General features: G+C 39.3%; 2 protein-coding genes across 3 annotated transcripts in view; both read left to right on the top strand.

The window, feature by feature from the left end:
• LOC123511237 (cell surface glycoprotein 1-like) overlaps positions 1 to 1,747 on the top strand; it is a 36,789-nt gene extending 35,042 nt beyond the window's left edge. For both annotated transcript variants that reach the window (XM_045266938.1, XM_045266937.1), the window contains exon 5: positions 732 to 1,747. In XM_045266938.1, coding sequence (XP_045122873.1) covers positions 732 to 813 — 82 coding nt within the window. In that variant the 3' untranslated portion in view covers positions 814 to 1,747. The remainder of the gene's footprint in view (positions 1 to 731) is intronic.
• Positions 1,748 to 3,774: 2,027 nt separating this feature from the next.
• On the top strand, positions 3,775 to 15,597 carry LOC123511679 (acyl-protein thioesterase 1-like). The gene is made up of 7 exons (XM_045267735.1): positions 3,775 to 3,998; positions 8,007 to 8,038; positions 9,029 to 9,094; positions 10,358 to 10,405; positions 10,980 to 11,226; positions 11,639 to 11,803; positions 12,089 to 15,597. The coding sequence occupies exons 1-7, from the start codon at positions 3,930 to 3,932 to the stop codon at positions 12,137 to 12,139; spliced, it is 678 nt and encodes a 225-aa protein (XP_045123670.1). The 5' UTR covers positions 3,775 to 3,929; the 3' UTR covers positions 12,140 to 15,597.
• Positions 15,598 to 20,227: the final 4,630 nt, after the last annotated feature.

The following is a 20,227-nucleotide window of genomic DNA, read 5'->3' as shown; positions in this document are numbered from 1 at the left end:
GAAGCAGGGGTAGGTGTGACTGGAGGTAGGGATGCATTAATGAAAATTGGTATGTAAAAGATTTTAGAAGGCGTGGCAGGGTAGCAGGGTTGTGAAAGGGATGAAAATTGGGTGTAGGGCATGTATAGGTAAGCGTGGCAGGGTAGCAGGGTTGTGAAAGAGATGAAAATTGGGTGTAGGACATGTATAGGTAAGCCTGGCAGGGTAGCAGGGTAGCATGTGGTGAGAATTCAGTGTAGAGTATGTATATGGGTAAGTTAGCAGGAAGGCAGGGAAACAGAGATGAAAATTGAGGGTATAGAGTGAAGGATATGGGTAAGTGTGGCAGAGTATCAGGGAAACGAGAGTAAAAATTGAGTGTAGGGTAATAGGTACGACTCAGTTGGCAGGGTAGCATGGAAACAGTGATGAAAATTGAAGGTATAGGTGAAGAATATGGAAGGGCGTGGCAGGGGAACACAGAAACAGAGGTAAGAATTGAATGCATGGTAATAGATATAGATAGGTGTGACAGGAAGGCAGAGAAACAGAGGTGATAAATCAAGCTACAGGGTTAGTGGTATGGGGAGGTGTGACAGGGTATAACAGAGGCGTGAAGAGGGGTGAGGAAGAGTATACGTAGTTTGTCATGGAGAAATAAAAGAGAAAGAATGGGGTTAGTAGATGAGGGGGCGTGTGTAGGCGTGGCTAGATGCAGAGTAGAATTTATCATCTATTTATTTACTTTCCAGGTTGTACTTCGGTTCTTATCTAGAATGGAAGAGTCGAGGGGGTCCGTTGCTGCCCGTCCCCCCTCCCCGCAGACCCTTCTAGTAATTCCAAACACATACAACCTACTCGCCCTCCTCCTCCTCCTCTTCCTCTTCTTCCTCTTCCTCTTCCTTCTCCTCTTCCTCACATTTTTTTTTTCTTCCAAGGTTTGTTTCATCGTTTCTTTTTATCTTGTCTTCTTCTTCTTCTAGTTTTTTTTTATTGTTTTATTTTCCTTTTCTTCGCCTCCCAGAGTTTACATAAATATTTGATAGTTTTTGGTTGTTTCATCTCTCTCTCTCTCTCTCTCTCTCTCTCTCTCTCTCTCTCTCTCTCTCTCTCTCTCTCTCTCTCTCTTTTAGATCACCATTTTTTTTTATCATATATCCCCATCTTCTTTGTATATTTTTTTTCGTCTTCTTTATTTTGGTAATTAGTCTTTTTTTCCGATTTTCTTGATGTCCCTTTCATATGTTTAATGAAATGCAATGTCTATAGGCTTTATTCATATATTTCCATTGTCTCTCACATTCTCGAGTGAATCATATTTATCATATCTTATCTGCACTTTTAACGTCGAACATAATGCAATAGTCACCCATGAAAGTAGCTAGTTTTCTGCATTCACATGTCACTGGATCTCTAAACGACACGCTGGTTATTAATTTTGTTCACTCACTCTGATATTAGGGATCAGTCAATCAATAACACTAACACGAATGACTTTCTTGCGTTTTAAGGTATGAAACAGTACACAAAAAAAAATAATACTTATAATTTTAACAATATAATGGAGTAGGTCCTTACAATGTGAGTACCTACCATGAATTTAGAATACTTCCCTCCCCCTCTCTCCATATTACTAAAAAAAAAAATATGTTAATTATCAATATGAATGTATGACAAACAATGATCTTAGTAAGCTGCTGTGTATACATATGACACTTCGATCTGTATCATTATATCTCCGATCATTATAATAAAACGTGTGATAGACTCATGTTGAATCAATAATACCCCTGATATAGTGAATTGATGTACTGAGGCATGGTGAAGTCAGAGGAAGGATGGCGTATGGCAGGATATTTTACACTAAAACCAATACTAAGTCGTTGCCAAGAACCGAACACATTAATTGCTTTGTTTATTATTAATGATTTCCAATATTACCTTGTCCTGGTTCCGTCTGATGCCATGTGGAGGTATTGGGAAACTCTTTGTTGTACTTTTTCATTCTGTCTTTGACTGTCAGCTTATAAGGCGGACCTCCGTATAATACTTTTTTTTTTTTTTTCATAGAGCCCCACGATTAGTCTCCATTCAACACTCAACACTGCAGCATTTCTGAGTCTGTCAAAGTGAATGGGAGAGTGGTAATGATTGGAGTGCTGTATTGTTGTTATTTTTCTCATGCTACGCGCTTGCACCATAATGAACAGCCTTGACCCGTATTTTGAAGCAGCACTGGGTCTTATCAGGGACAGTTATTAATATTATTAATAGGCTTAGCATGTATTTTTTTTTCTCCTCCTAATAAAAGGTATACTTACATCCCGTGAGTACCATTAACATATCTCCATGACTTAATTCTGGGTACTTGTTGGAGAATAAGTAAATGTTCTGAGAATGATATTACATCATAATCATTGAGCTTATGATATAGTACATTTTCTCGTTCACCAACTACCTAAGTATATGGTATGATGATATTTTCAAGCCTTTTTAACAAGAAATCAATATATATATATATATATATATATATATATATATATATATATATATATATATATATATATATATATATATATATTCATCTATCGTTTCACCTTTCTTTACGCGGATATTGCTATTTGGCGTTCTTTAATTTCATTTCACTATTACAAATTTAGTGTCTTAATTCTCTGCCTGTACTATAAGGAATTGACCAAGGAAGTGTATTATTAATTGGATTAAGTGTTGAGGGTATTGCGTACGTGTTACTTATATTTCTCTCCTCTCCTCTTTTGATATCCTATCTATTTTCATTACATAATTGTTGTAGCTTCATCTATTATGTTTATTTCCTCGTCGTTTGCATGTAAGCACAACAAAAGTGTTTCCCAGTTTAACACTAACCAATTGACATTATCCTTTATAGCTAAGTGAGAAGGAATCCATGCGGTCCCATATTATAGTCCTTAAATATTCATTATTTACTCAAGCTCGGAAGAGAGTGCACCTTGCTTTCAGCCTCTTGTCATGACAATAACTAATAAAATGACTATAATTAGGTATAAGGTATACTCTCCTTGTTGGCTAGATCAAGGTGCTGCAGACCATAATGAAATATCCCTTTGATTTGTTACTTTGTTTGTAGGATTCTTACAGTTGATTATCAGTACGGATGTTGTAGTCCTTTACATTCTTGTCCTTCAGTAAGAAAAGTTCATGAGTATCGCTGACTGACTAAAATAGTTTCTTTCCTAATGGTGGTGGGATTGTGCGTGCAGAGACCGTATAACAATAAGATATAGCCTTGATTTAAGTGCATCCTTCGCAGGATTCTTGTACTTACTTCTTGATGGATGTTTCGTAGTCTTTTTTGTTCCTTTCTTTCAGTAACATAAGCTCAGACGAAAGTATCAAAATTCTGTCCTTGATAGTCAGATGGTTATGACAAGAGGTGCCGGAGAGTATAATAGCAATACATTTCCTTGATTCCTTTGTTTTATTCATAATATTACGGTTGTGATTTCTTGAAAGATATATTGCGATTCATCAAATCCACGTCCCTCAGTAAAAGAAGCTTAAATGTATTATCTATAAACTATAATAGTAGTGCTAGTAGTTTCCTTGGTGGCCAGACAGATGCCAGATACCATGATAACAAAATTTTCCTCAATTCCTATGTTTTACTTGCAGAGTTGTCACAGTCATGTCCTAATATGCATGTTATACATTCCTTCGCCTCCTGGTCTTTCCGTGACAATGCAGCACGGCGAGAGTGGCAATAAAGGTCCCGGGAGCACAATTAGCGGGAAGTGTACAAGTGGTGCGCAGGTACTCAGCGCAGACTCGGACGCGGCGGTACAGGCTCGGCGTTCGTCCTCCCGCTCCTGATTTCATGTCATTTACTCACTTTTGAGGCATTCAGCGGGCGTGGGAGGCGAGGGCGGGCCAGGGAGAGGTGTGGGCGGTGTATGGGCGGCCGCTCCTCCAGAATGGCGGCTCCTGTGGTGGTGAACGCGACTGCTAAACATACAGCTACTGTAAGTCCCGGCAAACCTTTTTTTTTTTTTTATTGCTATTTATCACTCACTCCTCCCGCCGGTGACCTGAGGGCAGGGAGGGGCAGGGGTGCTGCCCTGCCCACGCCCCCTGGCCTGCAGCACGAGGGTCACGGCCTGGGTGGTGGAGTGCATTTATTTTTCATGATCTAAAGTGGTGTGGCCAGGAGTGAGGGAAAGGTGAAAAGAGGTCACTTGTGCCGCCCCCTTCCTGACCCGAGCCCGGCGAGGTCAGGGCGGTGGTGGTGAGGGCATGGCTGTCATTTTACTGGGAGTGTGTTTCTTCATGACTGGCTTGGTTTCCGGTTAGATACATCCCAGTGATTAAAAAACGAAGATTAGGTACAATATTTTTTACTAGATTTCATTGTATTTTCTAATTAATCCCAATCTTTCCCATTTTTTCTTGTATAGGTAATTGTATTGTGGATGCAGTTTAATGGAAATTTGCTTTTGTAATCTTGCAGAATTTAGTTAAGCTTGTGGCCTCTCCCCTAGTAGTGCTGTATCATAATTATGTTACATGGAAGTCACAATTTTCTTTTGTGTTAGGTTAGGTGTGGATTTGTATTTAATTTTTTCTGTGTATTCTGACAATCTGAATTTTCTCATTCTTTTATTTATAATTTCATAAGTAACTGGATGTGTCCTTCTTAAGACTATTCCTGCTAAGTACTTGTAACCTAATATTCCTTACCTTTGGCAAATTTGATGCCACAATCATGTGTGTTGAGGGTTGGATGGAGGCCTCCTTGCATTGGTGCAGCTGTCCAGGCCACTAAAATGATTGCTCATGATCAAGGCCACCACACTGCCCCAGGGATAAGGTTAATTCGCTTTGCTCTGAATTGTTAGACTATATACATGGAGTTTAGTTAATTTAGAAATATGCAGTGCTATTTTACCTATACAGTATTACCTATCCATATTATGTCAGTTATTTAGGACAATGGATTCATCAGTTAATCCAGTTAGCTCAGTATTGTTAGATTATATATGATATTTAGTTAGTTTAGAAATGCTCAGCTATTTTACCTACTAGGAGATTGTATGTCACTGTTAGTTAGGACAGTGGGTTCATCAGAGGATGTGGTTGTTAGGAGACTAGGTAGAAGTTAAGAGACTATGCTAGAGAGTGGATGTGTTACTAGAGTTAAGAGAATATATGTGGCAGTTCGGAGACCGAGTTGACTGTTGGGTACCTGATAATTAGGAAAAACATGTGTGTCTCTGACAGGAGAGAGAGGACATGCAGTGGAGATAGTGTGGCAATTAGAAGATTAATGTGCCAGTTAGGAATGTAGATATGTGAGTGAGCAGTATTATGTGTCAGAATGAACATAGGAGATTATCAACTTGCATCTTGCCGTTGATCGTGTCATGGCCAGCAACGAATGAAGTGACAGTTGGCATGTGGCCAGGAAGGGGACTGGCCCTCTGCCTCACAGAGATGATTGGCAAAGGTTTGTTGTAAAGCATCTTATCATGAGCTTATCTTTACAGTCATTCTGGATTGTGCTTAGATGTGCATGATGATGACTTGTGAATGTGTACACTCTTGATCCCTTTCTGGCCTTGAGTATGGTGGTGGTGGTGGTCATGCTCATGTTCAAATACCCATATTTACTGTGGCCATTTGATCAGCTGCTTTGTGTTGCATGTCCCACTCTCGCCTTGTGACCTTGCAGGACTGCTCACTCTTCCTCAGGCTGCTCAAGTTGTCCTGGCAGTGTGGGTGTGGATGCAAAGCTAGTAAATGAATAATGTAATTAGAAACTGTAAGGCTAATGTGTTATCTGTAGAAAGGTCATTGTGAGCCTGAGAATGTGAAAAATCAGTGGAGAGCTGAGGGTAAGAATAAATACAAGTGGTTTCCAGGTTCACCATACTATTGATATGCAAGTTAGGAAGTCAATACATATTTTTCACGTCAGTCAGTTTTCCTGAGATCAGATGTGGCAATACTGGAATTTCAGCAGTTGTGTTCAATCAGATTTGCCAATGTGATTGCTTAACAGTGAATATTACACAAGTAATTTTCATAAGCTAGCAGGTGATGGATACATGCATTCACTGAGAACCTGATCAAGTGAATATCACCAGTCAGATGTCAGATCAACAACCATGAAAATTTAGGAGCAGAACATTCCCTCTCTGGCTGGAGTTGACATTCATGACCCACATGGAGACACTACAATACAAAGCCATTGTGTTGTCTGGCTGTGGTGATTTACCTTTCATAGTACTTTGCTGCATTCTTGATAGTGTTTAGAGTATCTTAGTCTGTTCATTATAACACTGTGCTGTTTCTTGACATTGGAATAAATATGGTTTAAGAATCTTTCAAATCTTAATGTTTGATGAGGAATATTATTGTTGACAGTGGTTTTTCTCTCATTTAGCTCCTTTTTCCTTCTTTCTTCTTCTCTCCACCTTATGTAGCCACTTTCTGCTTTATTTCTTATCTGTTTCTTAGTTCACATCACATTTATTCACTCTTTAATTCTTTTTCTTCTTTATTATGGATTTCTTGATTTATGCATGTTTAGTACATGCAATGTTGGAATACCGTGAGGTAAAAAATCTAGTCACTTTTCATATTAGCTACACAGATTATTTAGAATAACACGATGTCAAGGAAATCAAGTTCTGTGGCTGGTTTTAATTCTGTGATGTGGCCACCAAGTGTCACCAGGTGTTCCCATGTGCACTGCTGACACACTGTCCCTTTGTACAGTGCTTCAAGCTCATTGTTACTAGTGGTGGGTAGGAACTGAAAACTCTATCCAAAGAACTGGTTTCTTGGGCAGATGGAACAGTTGGAATCGATAGACCGCAGCTAGTGAATACCAGTCTCTAAACTGCCTGTGCATTGCTTGACAGTGACCAGGGCAGGGTGTAGTGTTCTGGGATTCACCTAGAATACTAGCTAGGATGGTTATAGAATACATAGTATTGACTCCCAATCCCAAGAGACTTGTGATCAGTGATGGACTCTGAATGTGAATGGATGCGCAGTTTAGCTGATATTTACCTGTATCTCACACAGGATTCCTTTAATAATATACCATGTTTGTTCCATGTTATTCCACACTGGATCTCTTCTATTTTGCTTCGATGCCATTTTTTTACTAGATTCAAAATTGATAAATTGTATTTCTAATACCACAAATTTAGATATAATCAATATATGTACCTTTAACTCCCTGTTCTAGAAAAATACTTGATACCTGGAAAATATTGTTATGATTTGAAAGGAGAATTATGGCACAATAAGCAAATAAGTAATTATGTGTGTGTGGGCAGATTAGGTTTTGTTTAATCATGAGAATGATGGTCACAGGTCCCCCCTTAGCTTGGCATCTCCTATGATGTGTCAATGGGTGTCCACCAGTTTATATAGCCTATGTGATGATGTCATAGGATATCTGCCAATCAGAGTACAAAGAAATTATTATAATCTGAAAACACTAAATTGGTGCTTACTGTTCACCAATGGCCAGCATGAACAAAATCTTTTAATATTATTCGTGTAATTTCTTTGAAAAATAGATGCACGGTATACATGATTGTATTATATTCTACTTTTTGATCTGTAAATACTGGCATTTGCAATTCTTAACTAATATCAATGATAACATACATATTTTAAGCATTATATACTGTTTGTGATTTGTAACTCATGGGTATCTACCATCTGTATTCATGCGGAACCAGCTCCAAGAATCGGAACTGGTTCCTGCCCAGCTCTACTGTACAGTTTAGTTCAGTAATCATGTTCACTTTATAAGATTTGTACACTAAGTGATCCCTTCAGGAACGTATCCCTCACATAATTTGAGAAATCCCTGTACTTTCCCATTTTATGTAGTTCTTTGTTGTGTACGTTAAGTCCTGCCATATCTTCCTGTACTTTCCCATCAGAGCCCTCATTGTAGCTCGTCTTCAGTACCACTAACATTACCACTAATTTGCCTCTTCCACTTACAGGTTATCTTCCTCCATGGCCTGGGAGACACTGGGTGAGTCATTGTGTGTGTTTTTCCACTCTATTCTTACACATTACTTGAAAATGAACTTTAGTCTTTTTGTTATTCTAGTCTCAGAAGATATTGTTACTTTGCTGCTATGCTTGTGTGTTGTTGTTAGATTGGTTATACTACCTGCTAACCACTTGCCAGCAATTGAATCAGATAAAGCAAGCATTATGAATTAAACCATATTATTAAAACTTTGGATGAGCTAATTTCCAATTCTGAGTATCTGGGCCTTACTGCATTGCACTGTACTTGATTTAGATAAGAAAATCACTTCCATTCCTCCCATCAACCCTGCTGGGCAGAGGCACCAGTGATGTGTTAGCTTCTCACATTCACTCTTCTTTCTTCAGGAAATTTGTATTTCTCATTCTCAACTTGGCTTACTAATTTAGGAAGATTTGGTTTGCATCATTAGGTTAAAGAGTCATTTTACAGCTCAGATCTCAGAACTTGGTGGGATAGAGAGCTAAACAATTTCAGGTGGTGAGGAAATAATGTATAGTTAGTGCACATTTTTACCAATGTTTTTACAGTACTGTAATCATGAAACAAGTGTTGTAAACTCCAGTGTTTTATATACTTAGTGGCAGAAGAAAAGGAATATGTATATATATATATATATATATATATATATATATATATATATATATATATATATATATATATATATATATATATATATATATATATATATATATATATATATATATATATATATATATATATATATATATATATATATATATATATATATATATATATATATATATATATATATATATATATATATATATATATATATATATATATATATATATATATATATATATATATATATATATATATATATATATATATATATATATATATATATATATATATATATATATATATATATATATATATATATATATATATATATATATATATATATATATATATATAGTCTTGACAACTCTCTCTCTCCTTCAGGCATGGATGGGCCAGTGCCATGGCAGCCATCGGCTCCCCTCACATCAAATTCATCTGTCCCACTGCGTAAGTATGACAGACTCAGCTATGATGACATGAGCAAGGTTTTCAGGATCAGTGATCATGAGAGAACAAGAAATAACAGGTTCAAGATTGGTCAAGTTACCTTAGATTTGAAAAGGAGATCAGAAGGAACTTATTCTTAAATAGTGATGGATGAATGGAATAGACTCAGAATCAAGTTGGTGATGCTATATCATTAGGGAGCTTTAAAAAACACAAATTTATGGTTGAGCATAGTGAGCTGACATAGGTAGTTATATTTAATGCGGGGGTTGTCTCATATTAATTTCCTTATTTTGGGGGCTCTAAGAGTGGAGGTGTGTGTGTGAATTTATTTAGTGTCTGTGTAAAGGCCTGAGCTACAATTAAATGGTCCTGCCTTCATACCAAAGTGTCTTGTTTCTTGTTCAGTTGATGTACATTCCTAGCCTCCTCCACCTCTTTTTAGTTTACTCGAAGTGTCTATATAGGAAACAGCTACTCGAAGTGTCTATATAGGAAACAGCATCTCGTGTGCTTGTTAAGTAATAGAGACATGCTTAAATAGATGTTTGGAATGGTTGATGGTAATAAATATGGCTTTAGGGTTGTAGGTGGCTTGTGCAGTGGCTAGTAAATGGAGGGTGTGTGTGGCAACAGGTATTTACTTGTAGTCCATTTTGTTTTATATTAGATTAGGTGGCCAGAGAGGGGAGTGGAGTGATGGAGAGGAACAGCAGGAGGTAATCAAATGTCAGGTTTCCGGGAGATAAGAGTGAGTGGCAATTAGTGATGGTAGGCCAAGATGAGAGTGAGGGTGGCAATTTCATGTAAGTACATGTATATCTGTGTAATTAGTGATTGACATGTTGACATGATTGAAATTACTAATGGATTTGTTCAGATGTCAATAAAGATGTAGAGAGAGAGAGAGAGAGAGAGAGAGGGGGGGGAATCATATTGGTTGTATAATAAGTCTTTGCCAGATTAAAAGATAATTATTTTTGTAATTATTACTTCCATTGTTGAATGATATGCAGTGAAGTCTTCTTTGTCTTCTGTCTAAGGCAGCTTTATGCTTGTTTGAGTGTGATGAAAGGAAGGTGAACATGAAATGTCATTTCCAGGTGCTATGTCTCTTTTGTACTCAATTATTTTCATCTGGACAGGATAGTCATTAGCATCATATGTAAAAGCTACATACAGTATCCTCTTACTTAGTGACAAGGTGTGTGTTGATGTGTGGGGTGACCCATGTGACTAAAGTGTATGGTATATTCTTTTCAGTCAAGTGATGGCAGTGACCTTGAATGCTGGCTTCAGGATGCCTTCATGGTGAGTGTTTGTTGTGTGGCAGGAAAGGGAGGAAGTGAGAGAGAGAGAGAGAGAGAGAGAGAGAGAGAGAGAGAGAGAGAGAGGAGTGGACAGGAAGGCTGCAAGATTCTCCAAAAGTCAGAATATCATTATCATCATCATCATGACCTCATTTCCTGTACTAAACTGACCATTTCACTGAAGGGGAACAGTAGGAAATTGTAGTTTGACATTTAAGTAAAGTAGAAGAAAATAGAGAATCACCCAGAAAAGTATTCCCTCACTTGTTCATTTGATCAGGATTTGTTCATGATTCAGACTCCCTTCCTGTCTTCATTGACTGAATACTGACAGGGACACTGAAATGTTTTGCAATAAGATTTAAATTGGACTGGAAGTTGACAGAGTGATGCAGAAATATCTGGTTTTATAATTCTAATTGATCAGTTTCCAAGCTTCAGATGTCTTCACTATCACCACCACCACCACTACTAATCATCATCATCATCATCATCACCACCACCACCACCACCACCACCACCACCACCACCACCACCACCCACCACCATTCTCCTCATTGGTGGCACCACTGCAGGTTTGACCTCAAGTCCCTGGATGTGGATGGGCCAGAGGACAGCAGTGGCATCAAGCGTGCCCGAGACAGCATCCACACCCTGATAGAGGAGGAGGTGCGTGCCGGCATCCCCCACGAGCGCATCTTGCTGGGTGGCTTTAGTCAGGGGGGAGCACTGGCCCTCTACTCCACCTTCACCCACTCCAAGAGCCTGGCAGGAGTGGTGGGTCTGTCCTGCTGGCTGCCTCTTAGGGATGAGTTCCCACAGGTGAGAGAAGACAGCATGGCAGATGCTAATGTCACTTATTTTCTTACTTGTCTCTTTCATATTTTTGACTCTGCACTGGTAGGCAATCCAGCTTAACTCTTCTATTCTGGATCCTGGATAGTCATGTCTTTGTTAACACTTGAAACACTGCAAAAGAAGAAGAAAAAAAAAAAATGGTTTGTATTGTCACAGCACCAAGGGAGGAAGAGCAGATTGATTGAGTAGGTTAGTTGTTTTTCTAGGCTGCAGAACTATTTAAATTACTGCAGGACAAGTGTTAAAAGAATTATAGGTTATCATTGGTAAATTTCTGTAAAGACAAAGAGATTAATGAGCATATCTTGCTTACCTTAACCTCCCTTAGGTGTCTACCCATGAATTCCTCTTACTTGAGCCGTGTTTGTGTCCCCAGGCTGCCGTTGGTAACACGGGTGCCCCCATCCTGCAGTGCCACGGAGATTGTGATCCAATAGTACCTTACAAGTTTGGCCAGATTACCAGCCAGATCATCAAGAAGTTTGCTGGCAACATAGAGTTCAAGACGTACCGGGGAATGATGCACTCGTCCTGTGATGAGGTGAGGGGGTGTGGCTGGACCATGGTGGTGTTCGGGGCTTCATGGTGTGAGTTAACTGACTTGTATATGTTGTTGTAATTCACGTTTTTTACAAGAGCAGAGTCCTGATGTGCTGCTATTCAAGTGTATCCAACTTTAGAATGTGGGTTACATCCTTCAATTGATCAAAATGTATCAGAGAAGGGTACATGAACATGGCAGTTTGAAATGTTAATTGCATAAATGTGTGTGTGTGGTAGGGGGATGGATGGGTGGGTCCAAGCTAACTTAGTGTTGCCCTTACAGGAGATGGCTGACATCAGAAAGTTCATCTCGCAACACTTGCCTCCTGTGTAGAGATGGTACCACATGAGGGACGGCAAAACATGGAATACTACGTTGCATTCAGCCTCCAGTCATCTGCTTGCCTGACAGAGAGAAGTCCCTTGTAGGATCTTTACTGTAACAATACCTTCAGCTTTGGGTGCACTGTAGGATTGATCTTCTTTAGCTTTTGGAGGGCTATACAATTCTATGCTTTAGTATTTATAGCTTCTTGGGTTCATTTAGATCAAAGTTCACACTTAATTATGGTAACTTCTTTCACCCTTACATTTTACAGAAAGCAATGTGGGATCTAGAGATTATTTTTCACAAATATTACGACCTTATTTTGTTTAAGTTTTGTTAATCCAGAATACAGTGAGACAATTTTGTTTACCTTCGTTATTTCAGGATTTGGAATATTTTCTGTTTTCACTGATTAGATCACTGGACCCACTGTTTTTTCTCACTCGTGCTGTCTTGGGTAAGCACACACTGGGGCTCACTTGCTCATGTTACTCAAGAACGTCCCTAACAAGTCTTCAGTTGACTCGACTGGGCATCCAAGTGTGTGTGTGTGTGTGTGTGTGTGAGAGTGTGAGTGTGTGGGTGGACAAATGTACATGTGTGTGGCAAGCAGTTCCTCCAGCCCAGCCCGCCAATCCCTAATGTTCAAAGACGTGAGTCCTGGTATCTCTGCACTTCGGTCAGAGCCCCTTTTGCAATTTGCATTTTTCCCTCAGGGCCTTCACCCTCTCTTGTCATGTTGCCTTTGTCATGGTGTGGTGTGGTATTGTCCTGATCACAGAGTTGCCCACTGTTAGATATTTCTTTACTCATGATTCTTTATTCTCCCTGCCACTCAAATATCTCATTATTTTTATAATGTTCCTTGAATCATGTTTTTTAACTTTGGAGGTCCTTCCGTCACCCTCTGTTGTGAGACAGTGCTCCACCAAAGAAAAGTTAACATTGTTCAGCGATTGAGTTTCATGCAGGAAGGTTGAATTTAATTTAGTTAATGTAAGTGAGATCCACAGAGGGAGAAGGTAGAACAGAGGGTAAGGGATTGGTTTTCCACTTGACTCAGATACTACGATTCATGTTATGATATGGGCGCTACACTACTATCAAGAAAAAGTTCCATTGATCCCAAATGTTAAGCCACTCCTACTACTAAAGCGAACACTGTAGGGAGCGAGGCATGTTGCTGCTGAGGCACCTTGCATGAATGGCTCTGTTGACTCATTGAGTACATACCTAATTTCTGTTCTGTTTGGTGTCTGGGGGATGGTGTTGGACTCCTATTCCTTATAGGGACTCGCCTGATATGCTATATTGATTCTCTCCTTACCAGACAGCAATCATGTACATTAGTTTGTTGATGTATTCCACTGAAATGAGACCATCTTAGACGTAGCATCTGTTTACTCCCTTGCAACACATCAGTCACGTACTCAATGACTACCTTGTGAATCACCCAGTTTGAACCACTCCTTCTGAATCATCATTATTTTAGCCAATCATTGTTAGCAATAAGCTGTGACTAGATGGTACTCTTCACAATCTTCCATTCAGCTGATGTATCCTTCCCTCTGCATCACAAGTTAGTAGCCAGACCCCCGAGGAACAGTGTGGCCCCGAGACACTCCTTGTCCTTGCAACCTAGTGATACCTTCCATAATACTTTGTTGAGCCAACCTAAGTCAGTCCTCTCATGCAACTTAGGCAGTGAGTCATTATGCACCAACCGATAAAATAGTTCGTGTGACTTTTCATCATTGTTGTGAGGCGGAGTCGCAGCCATCTCAGAGTGCCCCTCCTTCATGTCCCCGTGCTCAGGTGTTGGTAGGTTGCAGTTCCTTTGCTAACTCGTCAGAAAGATACTCCTCTACCCCCAACCTGGTAAATGCTGTTCTCATCTCGTTACTTTTATTGCCTACTTGTTAAAATTACTTGCCTCCATGTGCAAATTTTTTCTTTATAACAAAATTGTACCATTATAGTTTTTCTTGTGTTGGAGAGCTAAACATGATTTTCTTGCCTGAGTCATATATTGTATGTACCCTAGTCTTTAAGTGATGAAGTATTCACAGAGGTGGTGGTCACTGCCTGGCTCACCGAATTAACCGTTCCGACTTGCCAGGCATGTGTCAGTCCTTGCCGTGTCTTGGGCTGTCCCAATCACCAGGTGCAGGTCGGCTGCCATGGTGGTTAGGGAGTGAGGCTTTAGTCTCTAGGCTGGGAATTCCAGTGCTGCCCAGCAGATGCAAGGCTGCAGAGTATAAACATTACAATCACTAGGCTGCAGTAGTTTACAGTGTTGGATCCTATTTATAGCTGTTTATTTAGGCTGGTTTAGGAATTCTTTAATGCCTGCACCTTCCTGGATAGCTTTAGTTCACCTGTAATAACTTATCTGAGATAGAGTTAAGCTTGGTGATCACCACAGCACCATTTGATGCTGTGTCTTGGAGCTGGTGTGGGCACCAGCCTGGACTCACACCTGCTCATCATGAGTCTGATCTCTTGTGAGAGATGGACGTCTTACTCTTGTTACTCTCGTGTGTCATTTATATGTTGTAACAAAGTATTAACTTCATGCATTTAATTTTTATCATAATTGGATACTGAACTATTGGAACAAGTCATTGATATTGGTTGTCAAGTGGCTGTTGGGTTTGTGTGATGGCACTGAACACAGTGATAGAAGTGAATTGTTCTGTGGCTGCACAGCAGAGGGAAGTGTTGGAGTGGACTAGACATGCATCTGATGCCTTGTTCTAATGGACTTAAATATATCTTTAACTCGAGTAACTTTGTTAAAAATTATTCAGAAATATGTGGGTTCTCAGATGATGGAATGAACAGTGTATACTTTATGGCATATTTAGTACAAGGCATTACATTTAAATCTCTAGTTCGGAGATAAGTCAGTTAAGCTCAGGTTTTGTTAATCAGCTATCCAGTGTCTGACCTTGCCTTATTGACCTATTTTGGGAATCCTGCATGTTCAAAGGTCACTCTCCATTACAGCAAAGATGTAGTATTGTCATGGAAGCTGCATGTAGCTGTTTGTACTCAGTTGTGGTCTTGGGGGTGTGGGGGGAAAAGATAAGATTTAAAACATGCTAAATTTATCTTTCTTGGTCATGAAGTATTATCAGTAGCATTGGTTTGGTGTAGAAGTGTGTACAACAGACTTGTTTGAAAGCCTTGGAACATTTCTTCTCTGTCCAAGCCAGGGTATTTCTGCTGTCCACTAGAGGTTGTTTCAGAACATCTACAACTTTTACTCTGTTCTTTTAATGCAAGCTTTCTATTTTAAGTACTGTTGTTTGGGTGATCAGCCAATATTAATATGTAGACAATTCAATCTTTCTATTTTGTATCCTTAAAGGTATTTGAAGGTTAGGAGTATGTATTATCTATGTAAGGTTAAAATGCTGTTAGTTCTGTAAGAGGAAGATATATGATTGGTCTTTGTTCAACCACAAACTTTTATTCACATCCATAACATTGCATTACACTGCCTCTCCACTGAGGCCACATCATCAGTGCTGGACAAGTGATGTGCAGTTTTTGTAACAGATTACTTGGCTGTTATTGCTATTGTAACTTTAACAGCCTCCACCCTCTGAAGAATCACTATATTTGTCAAAGTTTATCTTAAACACTCATCTCAGTTCCCTTCTGTGGGGTGCTTATCAGTAGTCAGAGAGAGGTCTGGTCAGCTGCCTTGGGGTCACTCTCCCCATGACCTTCACCTGCGATGGAAGCAACATCCACGTGCTCCCGTGTTCTTCACAGCCGAGAGAAAGGACTTGTTTACGACGTGAATAAGTATTTCTTAGAGGAGAGGGCCAACAAAGGTCCTATTATTGCTGAGAGAAAGAGACGGGGGAGGGATTCTTCCTGTGTTGAGGACAGGTAAGCTGACTTCTGCTTCTGTGGTGCCGTGTTATTGTTTCTTTTTCAGGATATGAAAACGGTGAACACACAATAAACACATTCCAGTCCTAACTCGCCCTAAGCTCCAAGACAAAATGTCAGTTAATTAACCCGTAGAGAACATTAAGAAACATCAAAATTCATGAATTAACAATTTTGTTACCATATATGAGTTAGCTGAGGCTCTCCCTTCCCAGTTATATGATAGGAAGTGACTACAAGTAAAGACATCTCGGTGATCAGTAATTAGGGAGAGGTGGATCAAGTGGAAGTCAAAGGGTTAAACACTAATCATTTATAAGTATAGCTTTGTCATTTGTTCCTGATTGGACACACACACACACACACACACACATGGGTAGGAGTGTGCATTATCATCACCACAGCACCTCACCACGTTATCTGTGGTGTCCCATATCACTCTGCCTTGACCTGACTCAGCCTGCCTCAGTGAGCCCTGCCAAGCCAGCCAGCCCCCTGTAAGTATAAGGTCATCCCTACTTCCTTCCCTTGTCTTTTCTATATTTCACTTAATTTTCAGGAATTCTTCTGGTGTTTGGTGTTTTCTTGGCTGAATGTGTAGGAGGAAGATTAGAAGATAGTGGGAGGGGGAGGTAAGAGGAGGAGCATGAGAATGAAAATTAAAGAAAATAATTTTGGTCCCATATTACAACTTTATGTACTTTTATTACTGGAGTTGGTATGGTTGTGATATTTAATCTATTATAAAAAAAAAAAAAACTATAATAACTAACATAAACATAGGAGAATTGTTAGCAAGGATTAGGAAATCAGAGAAAATAATAACTAACATAAACATAGGAGAATTGCTAGCAAGGATTAGGAAATCAGAGAAAAGGAAGGATTGGAGGTTGGGGATTAAGCAGCCCAGCATATGCAGATGACTTAGTGTTCATTGCTGAGAAGAAAGAGAATATGGAGGAGTTACTGGGAATAGCAAAGGAGTATGGAATGGAGTGTAACATTAAATACAATGACAGGAAGTGTAAGGTGATAGAATGTAACAGGACAGGAGGAAGCCATTGCCTCATTAGGAAGTGTGCCAAAAATAGTAAATGAATAAAGATAGGAATAAAGATTAGGAAAAAAAACAAAGGAAAATGAATAATGGGATGACTGGGAAAGAGGATGATAAGCAAAAAGATCACAGAACATCATAGGCAGGTGGAGTTTAGGGGTCCCTCATAGTATAGTCATAGAGGCAGTCAGAGATGAGATGGGGTAGAGTACATTCAGGGAAAGAAGTGGAAGGGAAACAAATTATTTAAGAGAGGGACTTATCAAAGATGTGAGTGAGTTAAAAAGATACTCAGTGAAGAAGAAAACTCATCTTGGAGAAGAAGAAATGGAACAGTAGAGTTTGTAAAAGAAGAATGGCAGAGGGTAGACAAAAAGGTGGTAAGGAAGAAGATCGAAGAGAGTGACAGGAATGGAGAGCAAGATCAGACTTTAGTGCTGTAGGAGGAAAGAGAGACTGGAAGCACCTCACTGGCATTTAGGAGACTGGGGGAATTGATTGTCAATTAAAGCAAGGATGGGAATGCTTGATATTAAAGCCAGGGTTAGGGATGAGCAGGACAATATCTGTGACTCGTGTAGGCAAGAGACAAAAGAACACTATATCGAGGAGTGTTGATGTGAGCAACGAAGATACCTATAGAGGCAATAGTAGGGATCCTAGGTGAACTAAAGTGGCAGACTAGACAAGAGGAAGTTGATGGAGGGATCTTCACTCTGTTGGTAGCAAGAAAGGAAGGGAAAGGATTGTGGAGATAGTGACCTGGGAAATACACTGGAGAGATTAGGTGTTATTAGACTTGTTGCTTCTGTGTTATGCTCTGCTCTGTCTCTCCTACAGGCTGAGGAGGACAATGAAAAGCAATGGAGCTGCCAAGTGATGCAAAGCTGAAAAGGTTGCAAGAAGAGAAAAAACCTACAGAGTTTGTAAGTGATTTCCCTGCCCTGCCTTTAACTTTCTCCTGCCAATCCTTCTCCCTCCTTGTCTGAACTTAGATTCTCCATACAAATGTTTCTCTCTCCCTATCTAGCCTTGAACAAGTTGACACCACTGCATCACAAAGGACTTCCCTTGCTCTAATGGAGGTATTAAGTCCAGCGTAAGATTTTAGTTTGTTTCCTATCTTGAATCGCTTCCATCTCATAAGTTTCCTCCTGTACACTTCAGCCTCCTTCTGAAGCACTTTTTAACTGTTTTTCTTTTTCTTGTAGGCTTTTGGATGTCCAGCATCACACACACTTGCAGAAATGATAGTGGCAAGTGCAAGACAGTGTGTGGTGAGGATAAAGGTTCCCAGCATAATTCATTTAAAATATCTTATTTGTGAAAGGTGTAGGTGGTAATGCACACAGTTTCAACCATAGGATTATGTATCATCTTATTCATAGATATCATGACCAAACCTTGGTGTGCATCGTCATTTAATTTCAGGTACATATTAAAATAAGAATGGTTTACGAAATTTGACATGAATTATCTTGCTTTATGAAATTTAAAAAAAAGTTTTTAACGACCTTTGTTTATCACCATTATCTACTAAGCGTTTCAGAGAGTTTGATGAGGCACGTTTTTCTAGAATAACTTTGTAAGGAACACACACATCATTATGAAATTTTGCCAGTGTATTTGACACCCTCCCCTAATATCCCAATGTGTCATGAATTGTAAACAGTATATAATAATGGCACTTCTCCCTATAAAAATAGGAGAAAGTCACTTATCCCTCACGAAGAAACGGGCAAGTGGTGAGAAATGGTGAGAGAGAGAGAGAGAGAGAGAGAGAGAGAGAGAGAGAGAGAGAGAGAGAGAGAGAGAGAGAGAGAGAGAGGAGAGGAGAGGAGAGGAGAGCGAAAGGGATGGGAGAGGGGATGGAAGAGAGGGAGAGTAGGAGCAGGGGGAGGGACTATGTGGGTGGAGCATGTTACTATGTCACAGATATTACTACGTCACCATTTCTCACCACTTGTCCGTTTCTTTGTGACTTTCTCCTGTTTTTATAGGGAGAAGTGCCATTATTATATAGTGTTGACGATTCTTGACACATTTGGATATTTGGGGAGGGTGTCAAGTACACTGTGGCAAAATTTCATAATATGCGTGTTCCTTACAAAGTTATTCTAGAAAAACGTGCCCTCAAACTCTCTAAAACGCTTTGTAGTTCAGTCAGTCTTTGTCAGCCTGCTCAAGTCATGCAATTTGTGAGTCACTTGCGTCAGTTCAAAGCCTGTTTATCAATCCCTTACTACTTGAGCCATCTCATCCAGCACTCACACACCTCCACCTCATTGTGTTCTCTCAGTCTGTTACAAGCCTTGTACTTTGTGCTTACTGGTCAACAATGCAGACATGAAGCATTGCACTTCCCACAAATAAAGGAAATACACAAAATGGCATTTAGGAAAGAAATGTATGTTACTGAATTTGTATACATTTTTTGAGGCATATTTAGGCTGAGAATATTAAGATTCACTATATGTATAGCCAGCTCCGCAACTTTTTAGAACTATGATTGCTGTATTATATTTATTGTTAGACTCCACAGAGTGAAAGTCTGGGGCCATATTCTACAAACCATTATAGCTAATGACATGGTCAGTGAGGCAAAGTGGTGCAATTTAGACTTCTAAAGTCCATCTATGATAAACTCTAACATTGTGACATCATAAATGCTAAGATAGGCATCACCCTATATACTAAAACATGAGCCCAAATATTTTTTATTAATTGAAAGATAAATATCAGTAATGACAACTAAATCACGTTCTTTGATGCAATAATGTATTATAAATAACTGCTTGGCTGGGTATGAGAATTTTTCCAAAAACTCAAAGAAACCTTGTCCCGTGTGGCCTGCGTGTCAGGGTGTAATCTATTTGTCAGGTTTCTTTTGTTTGGATAGTCTTAACTATTCCCAAAAATAGTAATATAATGTCAAAATAATTTAGGTTTGATCTATTTTTCTACATATTTAAAGTAAGTGGGTCAGTGGAGTGACGGTCAGAAATTCTACGAGACGTGACGATAACTTTGTAGAATACGGCCCCTACATTTTTTTTAATGTTTATGATGACCATGTAGTGTAACGGGGCAACATACAGTCTGCACTCAATACTCTTATAAAATGCTTTTGT

Source organism: Portunus trituberculatus, chromosome 31 (assembly GCF_017591435.1).
Source record: "Portunus trituberculatus isolate SZX2019 chromosome 31, ASM1759143v1, whole genome shotgun sequence".
In the NCBI taxonomy this organism is placed as follows: Eukaryota; Metazoa; Arthropoda; class Malacostraca; order Decapoda; family Portunidae; genus Portunus; species Portunus trituberculatus.
This window is presented reverse-complemented; position numbering and strand designations above follow the sequence as displayed.